General features: G+C 31.3%; 1 protein-coding gene across 2 annotated transcripts in view; it reads right to left on the minus strand.

The window, feature by feature from the left end:
• Positions 1–3121: 3121 nt before the first annotated feature.
• LOC111085567 (glutamate receptor-like) overlaps positions 3122–20057 on the minus strand; it is a 49352-nt gene continuing 32416 nt past the window's right edge. For both annotated transcript variants that reach the window (XM_022384725.1, XM_022384724.1), the window contains 3 exons: positions 10078–10295; positions 6490–6776; positions 3122–4953 (listed from right to left, as the gene is read on the minus strand). In XM_022384725.1, the coding sequence (XP_022240433.1) occupies positions 4731–4953; positions 6490–6776; positions 10078–10295 (728 nt within the window). In that variant the 3' untranslated portion in view covers positions 3122–4730. The remainder of the gene's footprint in view (positions 4954–6489; positions 6777–10077; positions 10296–20057) is intronic.

Raw genomic sequence — 20057 nt, forward strand, 5'->3', positions numbered from 1 at the left:
CTTTCACTGCTAAATTTGGGACGGCTAGCGCAGATAGCTCTCGTGTAGCTTTGCGCGAAATTCAAAAACAAACAAACAAATCTTTCTTCTGCTTCTTTTTTATTACACAATAACTCAAAAACCAAAACAATGGTATCAACCAATTTCACTGTGGTGACAGAGTTTCAAACTGAGTATCCACTCTGATAAGTATTATTAATAACTAGTATTAATTGAAAAAATCATAATTCTAGTGTAATCGATGTTATCATTACCCATTGAAGTTAGTTTTCTTACAGAAATTCGGTGTTTCTTTAAAAAGCTTCAGTACAGGGTGAAACAGGAATTACCAGCCAATACTAGATAAACAATAAATATAATAGTTGGAAGTTAGTTTTATTTAGAACTTGAATATAAATACAACCTTTCTATGTATATAGCAACACTGCATTAAAAATAAGCAAACAAACAAAGAAAAACTTTTTCGTAAAGGAACTAAATATAGGATGGCTAATATCAGTCCTTCAAAAACAATATGCAAAACAGACAGTAGAGATGGCATTTGCATCCTCCATATATAATAGCACAGGCAAGAATTATTGTACAGCAATATATATATATAAACTATTCAATCATAATTGAGTTTAATATATCGTATTTTTATCTGCTAACATTCTACTACACTATGTGCCTGTATTGTTAGCCATCCTTTATGGAAAAGTTTTTTTTTATTTGTTTGCTTTTTTTAAACTTTTTGCTATGATATGTACAAACATTCCCTGAGCTTGTGACTCAGTTATTAGATACATATTGTTATAAAAGGAAACATTGTATAGTATTGTAAAGTTCTAATGACCTATTGAGGAGATATTTAAAGTACCATTTCCATGAACAATCTGAGCCATTCCTACATAGGCAGTGCTACCGCCTGCCTGATAAATAAAATGTAAATGTATTTATTTCGAAATAAATAAGTAGCTTTTCGATACTGTGACATTTGTTTTCCATTCTTATTTAAATTTCTAGTTTTCACAACTAGCACTTCAGAAAATATTTTAAGTAAATTCAACCTGGTGTTCTTTACTTTTCGCCTTAATTATCATAAACAAAATTCACGACTTCCTATTAAAATTATTTTCTCCGTTTTAATTCTGGAGATTCTTGAAAAGATGCAAAGCATCTAAAAAAATTCATTCATCCCCAAGAAGTAAAGTCCATTGAGCATGTAAGCCACGTCATTCGGTTTATCTCCTATTGTTCAAGGACTGTATCAACTAATTTTACATTGTAGATGCAAACGTTATTATCCATTAAGCTGAAGACAGGACCAGCCTGTTTTCAAGCATTTGACAGTATAAAAGGTAGTTGGATGCTATTATTAGTCTATGTGGCATTCCACAAAATCCAGAAGCTGATACGCAAACCAGTGCTTATTTCTGTCCACAGAATACTTCCTATGCCGCCATATCCATGTAGTTCTGAAGAACATTGGTGGATCTAATTAAAGACTCTCTCCAAATAATATATGTCTGGTAGCTAGACTTCGTCTGTGAAAATATGTTTCTTCAAATATCCATTGGCACAGTTATAGGTGCGGTATTTTATACTTAGTTATGAGCAAAATTCATCTCGCTGGTCGTCTTGCATACAGGCCGGTTAAGTGAAGCCTGTTTTTAACCGTTTATACGTCAATACCTTACATTTGTTTAAGCCAGAATCGAAAGATAGTTATTGCCTACTTGTACTGTGGATGACAGTTTGCCTTGTTCAGATGCCCAAACAACTACACCACTTGTTTAGAATCAATTTTACGTAAAGACATTTTAAAAAACTGAAAGCTAACTAAAAAATTGCTGTGATTAACCATCTTCCATTTATAAATACAAAAAAAAATTATTCAATTTGATGTAATATTTGTCCTCTCTTTAGCTGAACAAGTGAGTAGTTTGAAAGCTAAAACTGGTTTTGCTTTATATAGTGTTCTAAGCTATATTTTCAATCTTCTAATTTAGATGTTTGTTTACTAGATGTCGAAATTTTTGTCAAAGTTCTATTTTATTTTCACCAAAATAATTCCACATCATCTGACACAGTGTTGTACCATGTTCTATTGTTGGGAGAGTTCTTTTGGATTATTTGGTTAAATTGATGCCGACTCCAGGCCACGTAGCAATAATGAATTACGTTTGTTACAGGCTACTTTTAATTTTAAGCCTAATATCATATACAACGTTGAAGCAAGAAATTTTGAAAATAATAGTGTCTAATTCACAAATCAGCTTACTTGTTAAATTTCCTCTCGTTATTAATCAGTCAATAACAAATATGTTAACTAACTCACTGTATGACTAACTAACTGAATAACTATAACTCACTGACTAGCACTGAACTTATTCACTTATTGAATACTTCACTGATTTATATGTTTAAAACTACCTTTCTTTCTACATAGTGCACAAAATAGCTAAATCATGACGTAATGACTAACATCCTCTATCAAACAATCAAATCAGTTAGAACATTGAAAACATAGCTTACAACAATAGCTTTAATAATATAGATTGTTCAGTGCAAAGCAATTATAAAACATTCTACCCTTGTCATTTTGTTCCCCTAGTCTAGAATGCACTGGTATAAATTGTTCATAAAAAATATTTATTTGCTGATGACACTTGGTGTATGATTATGGTTTGTTTGTAGCTAAGCACAAAACTACACAATAGGCTATCTGTGGTGTACCCACAACGGGTACTGAGACCCGGTTTCTAGCATTATAAGTTCGCAGACTTGCTGCAGTGCCACTGGAGGGCGGTTTAGTAATAAGCACACCATTTGTGTATTTAAGTATATGCTTTCGATTCGACCTTTTTTTTTTTTACATAAATAACATTTCAAAAACAAGCTTATCAAAAATCACTTAATATGTTGACGATTTAAATACTTATGTGTGATGAAATCAAACAGTACCAGTCATCTGGCTAATAAGAAAAAACATATATTTCCTATTACTGAAAAAACATTATTCTAATATTTATGATTAATTCTTACAGTCACGGTCGAAAGATACTAAATTGATATATAATGAAAAAACAACCTCAATTTAACTTCAGGTTAAACTTATTTTATGAGACGTATATTCTAAATGAACAGTCACAATAACAGATAATGTTTAGTAATTCAGGTTTTTATTTGTTACTTTAGGAACTGTGTTTATATTTTAGAAGCATATATATAACCAACTAAAGTATATTGGGTCTCACATTATTTTCCGTCATCTCTTGATCAAATGTTAAACTTACGCTTTTATCATACTCATTTAAGCCACATGGTACTGTAATATATATATATATATTTATGTATGTGATGGCACTGTCTGTAGAACAATAACTTGCTGATATTTTCAAAAATTCGTCCAATTTTAATTTTTTTTATTGTTGAAATACTCAATGTAATCCGTTTTTATTTTGATGCTTTTTATGATCATTTTACATATCCATAATTTTACTGAAATTAAGAAAACATGCCACAAGCATCAACTCAATGAGTATTATTCAATTAAAGGACAAAGAGTTATATTTCAAAATGTATTGCTAGGTGTTCTTTATTGGAACTAGAGAACAAATACTGGTAACCTTCTTCTACTATGAGAACACCTTATCACGTGGTTTTATTAACCAACTACCCTTTCATTCTAAATGAAAAAGGAGACGTTTCCTTCTTGTTCAAATTATTATAAGAATTGTTTTGAATTCTTTATTATTATTTTTAAGTCTTAACCTTCAGACTAGAAAACTCTAAATTTATATTATATCTGTTTTATTAAAGCTTAGATATTTTGTCAGTAGGTCTGTGGATCGATAGAAATCCATTTAAAGTGTGCTGTAGTTTAGTATTATACATATTAAGCTAACTACTGTGTAAATTGGATTCTTTATGTTCAAGAAATTGAGTTTTGGAAACGTGATTGTATCGAGCGAGTTTTGGAACAGTGAGTACCAAGAAAGTAGTGAATTTTGGAACCGTAATTATCAAAAAGGTAACTTTTGGAAGCGTGATTACCAAGAAAGTGAGTTTCTGGGAATTAAGACACTCACTGAGAATTAATTTTACCGCTAACTTATAGCATATTCATTACAAAAATTGCATTTTATTAGCGAACACTGACTGCTTGGATCGTTTTACTGACCTCCATTGGCTGTCATATTGTGCATTTGAAGAAACTGAGATGTCATTCTTAACCTGTTATACAACTACAACAGTGCTTGAATATACTGTTAACTAATTTTTTTATATGTTTAGCTCCCAAAACAAACAACGTAGATGTTATTAAGAGTTGTTATTACCTCTTCATAAGACAATTGAAAGATCATCAAGGGCATTTAAATAAACATAGAATCTAGTATAAAGTGATCGTGATTTAAAAAAATTAATATCTTATGACTACGATAAACTTTATTTAACGTGTGTATATTTAATCTTTTCATCTCTTTTCCTTTGTAAGGCTATTATAATTAATCCTCCTCCTTATCTCACCAACGGAATCAAGAGGTTCATGAGTAGTGATAGTATCGTATATATTCAAATAATCCTTTCCAGTTCAAAGTAAAGTTTTTATGACAGAGTGCTTGACTGATTTGTGTTCAATTATCGTTTGCTTGAGCGAATATTGAAATTAGTTAAAGGTGTTCACAAGTCTTTTTTATGCATAAAGTTACTAAAATTAGGATATTTCACTACAAAATCTATTTAGCCTATTTAGTTACAGATGTAACTGAAATCTCTAAGCAAAGAATGGACAAAGAGAAGAGTAAACCTCCAATCCACAAGTAGAATACGCTCTGAAGGTCTTTGATACCCAAACTGTTGACGTTGTTTTTTATGTTCCCGTCACTTGCTTCCACGCACTTAGTAAAATTCTTATTCATCTCAGATATCCACAGAAAAATCAAATCACTATGGACTACATTCTCAACCCTGTAGAAAAAGTATGTATTATTCAGAATATTAACCCACTAAAATCACAGATTTTGAGAAATAAGACAGTTGTTCTCCACTTTTAATTTTATTCTCTACAAAAACATGTGCATACGAGGATAGCTTAATGGGTCGTTGAATTTTATTCTTCACCCCATGTTAATTATATTTTATGTAACAAGCAGAGTAAGAAATCCCAACGTTAGAATGAAAGAAAAACTCATAAAACTTCAATTATATTAACTAAAATGTATACATTTTGACATCAATCTTAAAATAATATGTTTCCGATTATATTCTGCATGGCTTACAAGTACTGTAAATAACGACATTAATTTACTTTAGTACAGATGAGACTGTGGTCTATTTAAATAGGTTTTGCCAGTAATTTTATTTATGTACATATGTGCAGATATAAAACGGGTACCTCAGTCCATTAAACAATGAACCATGAAGTTGAAATGTCTCATTTTGTTAATCAATAGAAAGAAACGATAGAAAAGGTGGCAACGGACATTGCTCTGATTTATAGATTTAGGAGTTTAGCGTAATTTGACTTCGCACGTTAATTACCATCACATCTTGATCACTTTGTCAATGAAAGTACTGTCAATCCACCATCCATTCAACAGTCATATATTGAGTTACCTATCTAATCATACATTCACCAATCCGCCAAGACATGGAAATTTCGTCTATTTTCTCACCAATTAAATAAGCCTATTAATTATCACTCTCTTTACTTTAACAACCTGTTCGCTTACACCAATGATAATTATAGTGTGGCTATCATAAAAAGGTTACATCACCTCATAATACGATCTCAATAGACATCGTTAATTTTTCCCAGTGAAAGAGAGACACTGTTATTTTTGTATTGTATTAATTATTCTTACTTTGTATTCGTAAAAAAGATGTATATTCTAGGAATCAGATGAGCTAGAATCAACCAATACACTAAAGTGTTTTTAATTTGAATGTAAGGAAATAGATATAATGTCAAAATAAGTGATATTTGAAGAAAAATATATCAAACTTATACTGTTAACTTATTTTTTTTCACTATTTTTTATAGGAATTTAACTTACACTTATAATGTAATAGACCAGTGTTTCTCAGCCAGACTTACCAGACGACCCCCCCCCCCCCGCGTTCGGGCTTTGGTCGTAGCAAACCCTCATTATCTCTTCCAGGATGAAAATAATGTTGATGTTCCATGGCGCAATTCATCATAGTTAATAAAAAAAAAGGTATGTACACCTCTCAGACACCTCGAGGACTCAAAAGAAAAAACAATGTTGACTCAGCGTTGCGTTAACAGCTCGTAACCTTCTGGAAACCTACTCGCGACCCACCGTTTGAAAAACACTGTTTAGACATTCACCTTGTATAAAGAAAGCTAAATAATACTATATGGTTTATTGAACGTTATATAAAAATAAATGGAACCAAGTGCTCTGTCACGTAACTGATATAGAATATCTTATTAATAACAAAGAAAGAACACTGTGACCTAAAATGAAAGTCTATACTTACTCACGATTGATTTCTTCAACTACGTGTGATGGTAGTGATTTTGACATTGCTAGTACAATCGGTTTCGGGAAAAAGGGATCTTTGGCAATGTGAAAATTGCATTGTTGTCTCTGAGCAAACCTGTTGGATAAAACATACTGTATGGTGGAGTAGCCGATGATGATGGCATGTGTTCCTTCCTCTACTTTATTCAGCATATGATCGGCTAACATATCCTCTCGGAGAAGAATTCCGTTATTTTCCGAAACTTTTTTCCATAAACGTCTATAGGTTTCAGTGCTTCCAGTCTACATAAAGCATTATACCATGTTTTATTTTCTAGACACACAATAGAAAGAATTATTTTTAAAAAGACCGTTTTTACTACTCTTGATATTTATTAGTTGATTAATCCATTTCCCAAGTATACACTCTTCTCTTAACTGCGTATTTTCTTTTCCCGCCAAACCCTCTACACATAATTTAGTATAAAAGCCCACAGACAACATGAAATGCTTCAGAGCAAAAGTCTTAACATATTGGCCAGAGTATCTTGACCTAAGAATTATTAAAATAATTTGCTATAACTTTCAAAATTAATCAACTTTAAAGGACAACTTTTGTTTTAAAATTCAAGTTTCCAAATTAATGAATTCAAATTTTAACACACTAGCACATAAAACAGTATAGAAGGTTAATAAATTAGTAAAATTACCTAACATTTTAAATACTTAATCTGTATAATAAAGAATGAATTATTTTGTCACGGAAAATATGCAAAGCTAGTTTTGCCAAAGGCTCATTCAATGTATTAGTTAGCAAGTAAATATAAAATTAAATTTGAGGCTACACTCTCGATTATAAGCACATAAAAATGTAGCAAAGTAAAATATAATAAGCTAAAAATACACAATAATTCGCTAAATATAACAGCAATATTGAATTAAAACGGTGAATTATTGCAACTTCGAACAATCTGGTAAATCACATTGATAAAAATTATTAAAAGTAATTAAACATAGCGTTTGAGATACCTGTTAGTTTTCACTCTCTACTTTATGCTTTGGAGATTAGAAGGACAAACAAAAAAATCTCCCCTGGCTAATGTTAGAATTTAATGTATACAAAAAAATACAGATAGAAAAAAAAGTTTAACTCTAATCAAACTCTTAAAATTATAAAAATGATTATATACTTAAAATGTGTTTATGTGCACATTTGTTAAAAGTGTAATCACTATGAGTTAAACATGATATTTTTTAATTACTTAATAATAAAAAAAGTTAGTAAAATGATCAAAGAATCTATCAAAGAATAAGTTAGTAAAGTGTTTTTTTGAATCAACTAACGATTTATAATAGTTTCGGGAGAGGATCAAGGTTTTACTGACTTCTATTTTAGGTTGTCTGTGTGATAAGTTAGGTGGATGTAAATTTTTTTTCTGTATTTTTCTCGTGTTTGGTTCATGTTCCATTATTTTCGCATTATTCCATTTTATTGTATGGTCTTCACTGACATGATGAACTATTGCAGACTGATTGTTATTACAGAACTTTATACGTCTATTATGCTCCTGATTTCTGACTTAGACTGGCCATCTTGTTCTGTTTTGGAAGTAAGTATTTTTGACACAGAATTTTAGATTGCCAGTTAGGTACATTCCTCGAGAGTTCCATCATTTTCAAGTTGTTTGTTGGGTATTTGCAGTGTTTCAAAGTTTGATACGTCGTTGAATAGGTTGGATACTATGTAGGGATATCATATCTACTAAGGAATGGCAAGGGGAATATCTGCAGATAATTACGAAACAGAGGAGGTAGCCTTTCTTGTGGAATTTAGGTGAATGTGTGGAGTGGTGCATTATTATTTGTTGTTCATGTAGGTGGATGTGTAGAGTGGTGCTGTGGTGCACTATTTGTTTTGTTTTTGTTCATGTAGGTGTGTAGTGGTGCACTATTATTTGTTGTTCATGTTTCGTGAGAAGTTGGTTAATCTTTTTCTCTGTATTAGCTTTTTGGTTAGGCCTCATTATCCTATAGTGGCTATTTTCAACTAGAGATGAAGCTAAGTGATGCATTCCTCTTTGCCCGTGATTATAAGGACATTACCTTTATCTGCTGCTAGAATTGTTAGGGTGTTCTCTTTCTTCAAGTTCCTGAGGCAATATTTTCTGATAGTGTAATATAATAGTGAAGTTTACATTCCATGGCTTTCTATACTGTTGTTTTTATTTTGATTCTGGTATTTTCTGCTGATGGGCCAGTTGGGTGCATCATTCCTCAAACGTTCCATCATTTGTAAGCTGATGGTGAAATATCTCTAATGTTTCAAGGTTTAGTAAATTAGTCAATAAGTTGGATACATTGTATTCTTTACAAAGTGGACTGAGGTTTTAACATTTTGATTCTGAGGTTTGTCCTTGTAGCTAGGGTGGGTATTATTTATGTGTTAGAGCGAAGTCTAATCGTTTATTTAGTACATTTTCTTATCGTTCTGTTAAGTGGTAATTTACTTAAGTTTATTATTATTGGTTTAGTTATGTATGTATGTAGTGCTAGAAGGCTTTTTATTAAATTTAAGAAATAATGAATGAATTTAGTGTTTTAATGTAAATTTCTTTAGTGTGTGAGTGTTTGTCCTTTTATGAATTTTGAATAGCTGTCAGTATCTTGATAAAGTATCTATTGTCTATTGTATCATCTATCTTGAAACATAGACCGTTAATAGTTTACTGTCTAAATTGTGTTTGTTTATATGATGATATTTTGTTGTATTCGAGTATGGGTTCTAGAACTAAATATCACCATATGAATAAACTCAAGTGATTAGATAAACATAGATAAAAGGTTGTAAGTTACTACAAAACTTAGTCTAGGAAACTTTCTAAATTTATACAGTACAAATATACTTATAGAATCAAAGGCAATGCTCGAACTTGCTATTCTTTCAAACACATTTATAAGAAACTAAAATTTGAAAGAAAAACACATGACTGTGGCTTAATTATAAACCAGCAAATTTAACATTCTCTTTCAGTTTTTATTTAACAAGTTAACTTAACTTCGAATATATTTAAATATCCGAATGGTACTTGTTCATTAAGAATGTCTACCTAAAGATAATGTATAGCTGTCGAATACATATGAATTTTAAATTAAAAGCAATATGCTGACAGATCATTGTTACTTCTGTAACATGAAAAACAAGGTAGTTTTTCTTCCCAGTAGGTTTTAGAAATAAGACAGTCTGTCTTAAGAGATCAGATCCGTTAGTTTTCATCATCATTTTGAAGAAAAGTAGCCTGCTATGTAGCTGAAAATGACTGGCTCGGTAATATCTTGTTTATAGTTGGAATTAAGAACAGTTCGTTACATCTACACGTTTATAATAACCCTAACATAAACCCACACCATTTTACCATTTACCTAAATATGTTAAATTACGTTGTAAACTAGTTTTTATTAAATATAATATGTAAATTCCAATCCTAATATTCACTCTGTGATTGCATATCATATTATAAAACAATAATTGCACAACGTTTGGTACAAATTAGTTAAACTAATTATACTTTATTTTTAGGTGCTATTAATGCTAGTATTTCCATGCCTTTAGTATTTGCTCCAGTGCGCCACCCCCATCTATCATAGGTTGAATATCACTTCGTTCCAATAAATCCTCCAGACTGTCCACTAGAAGAGGAGCTGGGCTGATCGACAGGGTTGCACTTAAATGTCCACCAAAGCTGCTCATCAAGATTATTACTCCAAACCACCAGAAAACTACAAGAATCCGACTAGGAACAGATATCGTGTCCGGTCCGTAACCTTTAGTACCACCACAAAAATAACTGTTGTCATGGTTAGTAGCCTATATGATCATCTAATTCTAATTACTAATGAATTACTAGTTAAAGTTAATTACTTTATTAGATTAAATTTACGAACAAATGCTGCCTGTTTTCAAAATAAAGTAATTTCAGGTATAACTTGTGAAAAGTTTATATGAAAAAAAAAAAGAGGTTAATATTGTTGATAGTTGAATATTGGAATTTCATATAGAATTAAAGAGACCAACATTTGCGGGCTGATGAAACATGTCTCCCCCACACAGTCACAACATGGCCAGTTTTGACACCAGAAAAACTGTGAAAAACACAGAAAAATCGACAACTGTATATTGTACCAAATCACATGAAAGTTGTCCGATATACGCATGAATACTTCACGAAAACCCCAAACAGTGCTTTACTCGCTGAAAATTTGAGCAAAAGATAAAAATTCCAAAACTGTCCATATATCTGTTTGGAACCTGTAAAAAGATATCTTTGTACCAAATCCCATTAAATTTACCGATATACAGCGGAGTAATTTCCAAAAAAAACTACAATTATGCTTTTTTGTGCCATCTTGACCCCCTATAATTACTAAAAATAGGTAAGTCCAACATTTTTGTTTGTAAATGTGTGTTAGAAAAGTGTCTTTGTACCAAATTCCATGTAAATTGGTCGAAACAAGGCTAAGTAATTGACCAAAACCCCTAAAATTATGGGTTAATTTAACCTTTTTACCTCCCTAAAATTACCAAAAACGGGCTTGTCCCAACTTTTTGTATGTATATGTATTGAACCTGTAAAACGTATCAATTTACCAAATCCCATGTAAATTGGTAAAGCGGACTAATTGTCAAAAAAAACTAAAATTATGCTTTTTTGTGGCATCTTGACCACTCACAATCACTAAAAATGGGCAGGTAGAAACATATCTTTGTAAAGTGGTGAAAATACGGCCGAGTAATTGACCAAAAACCTAAAAATTATGCTTTTTTTTTTTAGATCTGACCTCCCCCACTTGATTGCTGTGAATATGACCACACAGAGGCCCAAAATATATATTTTTGGGTTGTTTTTACCTTTGCCCCAATAAAATCATTAAAAGGCTTAAGTAACAAGAAACTGGTTGTATTGGGCCAAGATATAATCCTATCAAGTTTCAAGTCAATTCTACCGAGAAATTAAGGAATGGCGACCGATTGAAAAGTCTTTGGAAAAAGAATAAACAATAGAAAATCAGTATGTCTCACTAAGGAGACATAATTAATTACTAAACTAAGAACATGATTTAAGATGGGTTCATAAAGCTAAAATAAACATTCTTTTTGAAACATAATACGCTGTTCTTATATGTTGAACATTGAGTTCTTCAGTTGGTATAACAATCTATTACATCATGTTACTCGAGTCTAAAACAGCAAATTTTTTGTGTCACTTGTGTTATCACTTTTTGTAGCATAGACTTGAAAAAAAAGATACTAATTTTTAAACATTATTAGCAAAGAAATGCTTTGTATGTTTTCTAATTAATATAGATGTTTTTTTATATGTTATCCTCGGTATTTAAAGACCTGGTTATGAAACTGCATGCAAATACCTTAAGTCAGCTTATTGTCAACAATCCAAGCTATGCAGCAGTATACAGTAAGTTTGTGCAATACCTATAGATTCATTTTCAACGACCTTTTCAAACTAATGGAAATACTTATAAGCCAATAAATTCTAAAATAAACCATCTGATTTTTTTCTTAATTTAATATAAACTTACTTATGTTTTTATCATCCTTGATACCCAGACACAACGCAGTACATGACAGGTTAAGCAGGAGGTGTATAAGTTAATACATACCACAGAAAAATGTTTGTCTGTTTTATTGATAGACAATAAGAAAGTCAGCTACTCAGCAGCCCCAATAGTCAACTCTTGAGGATGCTCTTATTCGGCCACATAGTGGGATTTGACCATTACTCTTATGGTGCACCTATAGCCCCAAAGTGAGGAGCGCATTTTTACAACATGCCGCTAACCACTAGGCACCGCTCAGCCTCCACTCAAAGATACTTGCGAGTATATAGTATAAACATCCAACGCAGTAACACCATGTTAACCTACACTTTCTAGACTTTTTAGCAGATACATTATTCGGGACTAGTGGTGTTCAAATATTACGAGGTACATTGTAGAGACTGCCAAGAAATTAGTCGTAATGAGTAAAATCGGATGATTTAAAAACTAAAACGTTATGTTAATGAAAGAATAAACCCCACGAAATTATAATTTCATTGATTCTCAGTTTTAAAACATATAATAATATTATATTCTTTTAATAAAAAGAAAACGGTAAACATAGGTTAATTGTTAGATTATGCTTGTTTGTTGGTTAATGTACTAAATATATCATTTTATGAGCTTTCTAAAGATAATTGTATTTCTAAAATATTTTGACTCAAACCAAATGCTTATTGTTCGAACATAAATATATATATATTGATTAGTGTTTGAAATTAATTTCTCTTGTTTTAGTAACACCAGGATTTAAGTTATCGTTTTATGAGTACATTAGATTTGTATAAATTCAACTTTTTCTAAAACCAACAACTATGTAATTTTAATGAATAAAATAACAACCATTTTAGAGATATGTTACTAATCAAAAGAAGCTAATAATTATAGGTTACTAGTGTGTTATTTAAGTTTTGTTTGTTTTGAATTTCGCGCAAAGCTACACGAAGGCTATCTGCGTTAGCCGTCTCTAATTTAGCAGTGTAAGACTAGATTGAAGGCAGCTAGTCATCACCACCCACCGCCAACGCTTGGGCTCCTCTTTTACCAACGAATAATGGGTTTGACCGTCACATTATAACGCCCCCACGGCTGAAAGGGTGAACATGTTTGGTGTAACGGGGATTCGAACCCACGACCCGCAGATTGCGAGTTGAGCGCCCTAACCACCAGGCCATGCCGGGCCATTTTATTTAAGTAAACCTGGTATTATTATTTTCGTTTCTTGCTGTTAAGCACAAAACTACATAATGCGCTATTTGTGCTCTGCCCACCACGACTATCGAAAACTGATTTTTAGGGTCGTAAGCTTTCAGACTTGACGCTGAGATACTGGAGAACGGTATTTATACTATACTAGCTGAAGTACCTGTCCCCTGGACGGAAGTTATGTAAATTCAAGCATAATGAAAGGCTATCTTAGGAGATGAAAAGTTGCTTCCCTTATATGTAATTGTGATAAACGCAAAAACGCCTATAAACACTGGAAAACACAAGATGTATGTCTCCATGGACCCAACAAACCTTCGTGCTAAATTTGGTGAAGATACATTAATAGGGGGGGGGGGGCGAAGTAGTGGTAAAAAAAACGCAAAAACGACCATAAGAACCGCAAAACGCAAAGTGAAAAACTGAAAATTTGTATCTATTTTCCCATTGACCCAATAAACCTCCATGCCAAATTTGGTGAAGATCCATTCATACATGTAGTTACATCGACATACAACAGACAGTACTATTATATATTAGATATAACTCATGCCAGCTACGTTTACAATGCATTGACATTTCTTCTGAAAAGTGATTATGTCTTTTGAGCCCATAAAAGATTGTATTAAATAAGCAGTAAGATTATTAATGAAATTACGAACAAAGATAATTAAGACAAAAATGCACCTGGAGACTCGGGTGTAAGTTTGAAGGCTTACTGCGTTAAAAATCGGGTTTCGATACCAGCGGTGGGCAGAGCACAGATGGTCTATTGTATATAATAACAACCAATTTTTTTTCTGAAATAACTATCATATAGTAGATAAACTAATATTGATAACATTAATATCAATATAATATATTTCTCCTTAAGTCAGTATCAATACTGTACAATGTGCTTTTTTCTTTAAGAATTATCTTGCAAAAGATTTAGCTAAAGTAAAGACTTTACTATAGTCATTGAAATAAGATAATTTTATAAAACTTTCTTTTTATTTTTGTAATTTCTATATATATGTTACATAATACACTAAATTATAACTAATAATCTACTGTTCAATATATACACATGCAGTAATTTGTAAATATTTAAAAAATAAAGCTGCTGAATATTTGCACAAAATATTTGTAAGCTAAGTTTTTGTTTGGTATCTTGACCAAAACCCCTAAAATTATGGATTTATTTAACCTTTTTACCCCGTTAAAATTACCAAAAATGGGCATGTCCCAAATTTTTGTATGTGATTCAGTTTCTCAACCAATCCTTGTCAGTTACTATTCACTAAGCTCTATATTATCATTTATAAAAGAAAAATATCGATTTTTCTGTAATTAAGCTTTATCATATAACGTTTATAACATTTTTGTTTTATAAAAAGTAGAATAAAAAATCATAAGAAAGGGCTTTCAATTACAAGTTCTATTAATTAAACATTAAATAGACATATTAAATCGGGTAATATTTATTTAAAGCTCTTTGTTAGCGAACATAACCTGAAAGTATAATTCAATCAACATGATATTTTATATGATTCTTTGTTTGGTACCCATAAGATATAACTCAGTTTTCAACTTGTCATTCATTACCCATTAAACTTTATACCGTCATTAAATGAAAAACAGGTCTGATCTTAGTACGCTTACTTAAAACTTTCATTCTTAGGCTTAACAGTAGTTGTACACTCACATACTTACTCAGTCACTAAGATAGGTTAATTTAAACAAACAAAATATCAATATTTTTTGATAGATTGTTTAAGTAGAGTATTTATGATGAGTAAACAATAGTATTAGGCTTATTGAATTTTGAAACACTACATTCTTCTTGTTTACCCTTAGGGTTTTTCCACAGTATGTTCGCTAGATCCATAGTCGACAACGCGTATCGCTCCATACCAGAGCTCATCAGGTCATAGTAGTGGTTGAAAAACTATTTAATTATTTAGTTGACGATTCACAGTAGTCCTTAGGAAGTCATGTTAAAATATAAAACACAAAATTATACGCAAATAACATTCATTCCTAATAGAAAGTAGTAGTTCCTGTGTGTTTAGCACGCTTTTTATTTGGTATATATTAAAGCATATGTTTTTCAATAGAATTAGAAGTTATACACTGTACTAACAAACGCTGCCCTCCAATAGCATAAGATATACTCCAGTAATAAAATGATATTGCATAAAATATAATTTAATAAAATACGTCAATATGAGTATGTTGATTGAAGTGGATTATTAGATTCACTTCTTCATTACCGAAAATAAAAAGAATAAAATTGTTTAAATCAAAGTGATACCATCAGTATTACTCAATACTATACATTCTGTTCTACAAACTGGAACTAACAATTTTAAATTAATTAATTTTATAACATGTCATGAGATTGTCATGTTGAAAATTTTGTTTTGGAGGTTTGTCATGATTAAAGCAAGCGGACTTTTGATAAGCACTTTGAAATATTATCGATCATTAATCATCTACAGTTGCTTTATTGCTTTTAATTTTTCGCATTTAATCTGTTAGGCTAAAAGGAGGTAAGAATTTAAACCTATTTATATGAAAAAAAATTGAGCTAATATATGAAAGGTGAGATTAAACGTATTTTAGGTGTATCTACTGTACCAATATTTTATATCTCTAACATTGTGGTTCGATACTTTTCTTAAATATTTGGTAGAGCAATATCATTTTGATTTTTTGAAGTTTAATAGAAGCGGTTAAGACAAAAAGTTAAGACAATAAATATAAAATCAGCTAGTTAAGAAACATAGTGGCTATTATGAAAATGGTCTTTTAATACTGTTGTTGTGGAAGATTTTAATCCTAATTTTATACTTCAGATTATTTTAGGAGGATTAAGCTCTTTTGGTTCTGTTTTCGAGCTTATTTCGTGTTAAAATTGAGACTTTTCGAACTACATATATATATATATAGTTCATATATGAACAAACAAAAGTTTGCCTATAAGCAGGTAAGTTTATCCAAGGTCTAATTCGAGAGTATAAGCTCAGCCCCTTTCTCGACTGCTTGACATTTAGAACCGTTGTTTTGGTTTTATCAGTCTCTTAATATCACATGTACGATTCTATACAGCTATTTTTTGTTTAATGAAATGCCGTTCTGTAAACAGACTACGCGCTAATTTCAGTTTACTCATAGCTACTTAGCTATTTTTCTTCGTATCATTGATTAATAGCTCAGCTTACAACAATAAGCTACAGAAATAAAACAGAGTTCTGATTAAAATCTTATTTATCACAATTAATGGAGTAATACTATAATTATATTTCATAGTCAGAGTAACTTAAATCACAGTTAAACTCAACCATATCGACAATACTGAAACAAAAGTAGGCAAGCAAAAATGATGTTTGTGTTATTATTGTGTTTGGTGTTCAATGGACTAATTTAAATGTAAATTTAAAAGTTGATATAGCTAGAGCATCTATCAATTGTATTAGGGTTTCTCTTTTGTGGTTTGGAATATTTTATTAATGAATAATTTCAGAACAGTAACCTTACTCTTTATCCTTGTATATAATGTATAAACAACAATTTTCTACTTCAAATGAGGTGGAGAACAAAATCTTTCCATGCCTCTTGGCATTCATACTGTTTGGCCCCCCCAATGGCACAGCGGCATGTCTGCGGACTTACAACGCTAGAAACCGGGTTTCGATACCCGTGGTGGGCAGAGCACGGATAACCCATTATGTAGCTTTGTGCTTAATTACAAACAAACAAACATTTATTTTAATATCAATGTTTGTCTAAATTAAATTTATATTTAGAAATGTACATAACATATACTGTTAAATATATATATATATATATATATATTGCGAAACTCCCGCCTATTCTCTAAAGTTGTAAAAGATTCTCGAGTGTAAGAATCGACAATATATGTGTGTACGTAAGTGCTAGTGTAGTTTTGTATTGTTACATAATCTGAATTTTCGAGAAACTCTCCACACGCCTATAAATATAACCAACGCAAAGCGTCTAAAAACAGCATCTATTATTGTTTCCTCTAGCTGGTGTGCTTAGTAAGCTTCAACTGTGATTAAGTGAATTGTATCTACATCAACTCGAAATTAACTCGCTAATCGTGAACCCTCGATAAAACATGAAGGAAGTTCCAGACTAGAAAGAAGACTTTATATTGCTTGTAAGTTTGTAAAAAATTTGTATATAAATCATTGTTTGTAATATTTATTTGTAATAATTGTTATTGTAAATTTTATTATTGTTTGTGTATTATAATATATTTGTATTAAAAAAAAGAAAACTGTGTGTGTGTCAATCTTGTTGGAAAATATAAATTTGAAATATATCGGCATTTATTTAACTACTAAATTTAAGTTATCATTTAGCTGTTTCAGACCATTCGAAATTTTAATGTGTAACATCCTGAAGAAGTTATACTATGTATTGATCGTGGTGAGTTAAATTTGTAAACAACAGTTGTTTTAAACTACGAATATGTGACTTCTAGATTGAAAGGAGAAAGTATTAACCTAGAAACAGAAAATAGCTTCCTTATGTACTCTAAATCTTGAGAAAGAGAATGTCATGAATATACATTTAGCTTTCTGTATTGTTGTGTAAAGTGAACATACAGCTTATTTGGGTTGTAAAGTATATTATATAATGACTGGCATTAGCTATATTGTCCAAGTATTTGTAGACTGATCCTCTCTGAACTCTTGACCCATTGCTGTATGTGGGGCACAGTTTAATCTTATCAAGTAATATGACGAACTTAGCAATATACAAAAAATTTACATTCGTTTGTAAACTATATTAAAAATATTACACACTGAACTGAAATGAACAAATAGTAATCATAAGTATGGTAATACTTATAGTAGGAATGGGCTGGATGTGCAATACATATTAAAATTTCAAACACACTGCAAACAGCATGTAAAGAAAACTTTATAAGCACTTTACACATACTGTTGAATAGTAAATAAACTAACTGCAGAGTAAACAGCCACCAAAACACTCGAGAAAGTCGGAAGAGTTAAAAACAAAAATTTCACAAAACCACAAGTTTGTCAATCTGACTGACTGACTAACGTTCTTGGAAAGGCATAGCTCTCTCCTGCCTTCACCTGACTGAGTTACCCTATCTTGGCTAAAAGCATTTTTCCTTGTTTTATTTTTAGTCTTGTTAATAACAAGTAATATCAATAACCATTTTGTAACATGATTAACATGCTAACAATACACTAGTAGCCATATTCTATGATTATGAGCACGCTCATATCACGTGGGGCGCACACGCGCTTCATGATCAGCCTACAGCCGTATCAGCTTGATATATATATATAAAGCGGACTATGTAGATTCTCTAGATCTAGGTTCTAGCTATGATCTAACCTTCGAAAGCGAAATTTTCAGTTCTATACATCTGACTTGAAGATTGTGTGCTGGACAAAGCAATTCTATCATAGCAGTCGCAGCCTAAGTCATGAGTCTCCTACGTTTACGACGAACGCTACCATTGTTAAAGTCTGACATGGCTTTGCTCAAGCGCTCTGGAATGAAAACAAGAATGCTGAGTTGGTGTGTTTATCTTTGCATTATTAATAAACTAAGTGCAACCTTTTGGCATCCAAGGTTGTACTTGAAACAGTGCGATTTTTAAAATATGCCTTTCAAGAAAACAAAACGAGAGAAAAGGAGAAAATCTTATGTTAATAACTTCAAAGTTTTTTTCCTAGTGATGAGAGAATTACTGCAAGAATAGAAATAAGGTTAGAAACAGTAATGCTGAATATACGAAACAGGGTTAAGCCATTAATCCAGTCAAAGAAAAGGTTGCCACACTAGCTAGATGGAAGAAAAACTATTGCAAAGGTATCAGCAAAAGCCAGGAAATATCGAAAGATATCTCTAAGAAAAGCTACGAGAAGGATAGGCCTAGAGCTTAGTCACTCGCGAGACTCAGTACCAAAAGAATTATGAGACAAGTCTAAAATATTTCAAATAAGAAATTAGGAAATAGGAATGGGAGCACCAAAAAATAAGGAAACAAGGTAAGAATGGTTGGGATAACATTACAACAAATGGTGTTTTTTTGACATGTGCAATCTCAAAGTGGGTGTGGTCATCGTTTCGCCTATTCATACTTCGTGTGCTTTTTGTAACTTTTTTAAGCTCCCATTCCTACTTTCTTTCTTTTTCATTTAAAAAGTTGTTAATCTTGTATGGATATAAAGTAGAAATGTATAAAAGTTTTTTGACTGGTTGGGATTCATGTACAAGTTCTATCTTTGTGCATGAAATAATTGAAAACAAGAACTATTAGATTTCATCTTTTATATGACAACACAGAACATTGACTCGTAACTGACAAAACGATTAATATATTTCATAATCCTTGTTTTAGGTATAAGTGAAGTGAAAGATAATGTATCGCATATTAATGTAGCATTATTTTAACATCTCGTTAAGTCTATGATCTAACTAACATATATTAATCATATCTTATTAAAACATATTGGAATTTTATATAAGTGAAAAAATAACCTATTTAAATATGTAAAATATGCGATATGTTTGAATCAGTTATTCATGATAGAGTAAAATTATAATCTACTAAAATCATCGTACGTCATTATTTTCAAACAGAAGAATGTCTAAAGATTAATTATAAAACAAAAACTCTATATCTATATCTGACTCATTTTATAAGCTGTACTATTTCCTGTAGATCATTTTCCAGACGGTTCTGCTATGATTAGTGTCTGGCGAAAA

Source organism: Limulus polyphemus, unplaced genomic scaffold, assembly GCF_000517525.1.
Source record: "Limulus polyphemus unplaced genomic scaffold, Limulus_polyphemus-2.1.2 Scaffold474, whole genome shotgun sequence".
Classification (NCBI taxonomy): Eukaryota; Metazoa; Arthropoda; class Merostomata; order Xiphosura; family Limulidae; genus Limulus; species Limulus polyphemus.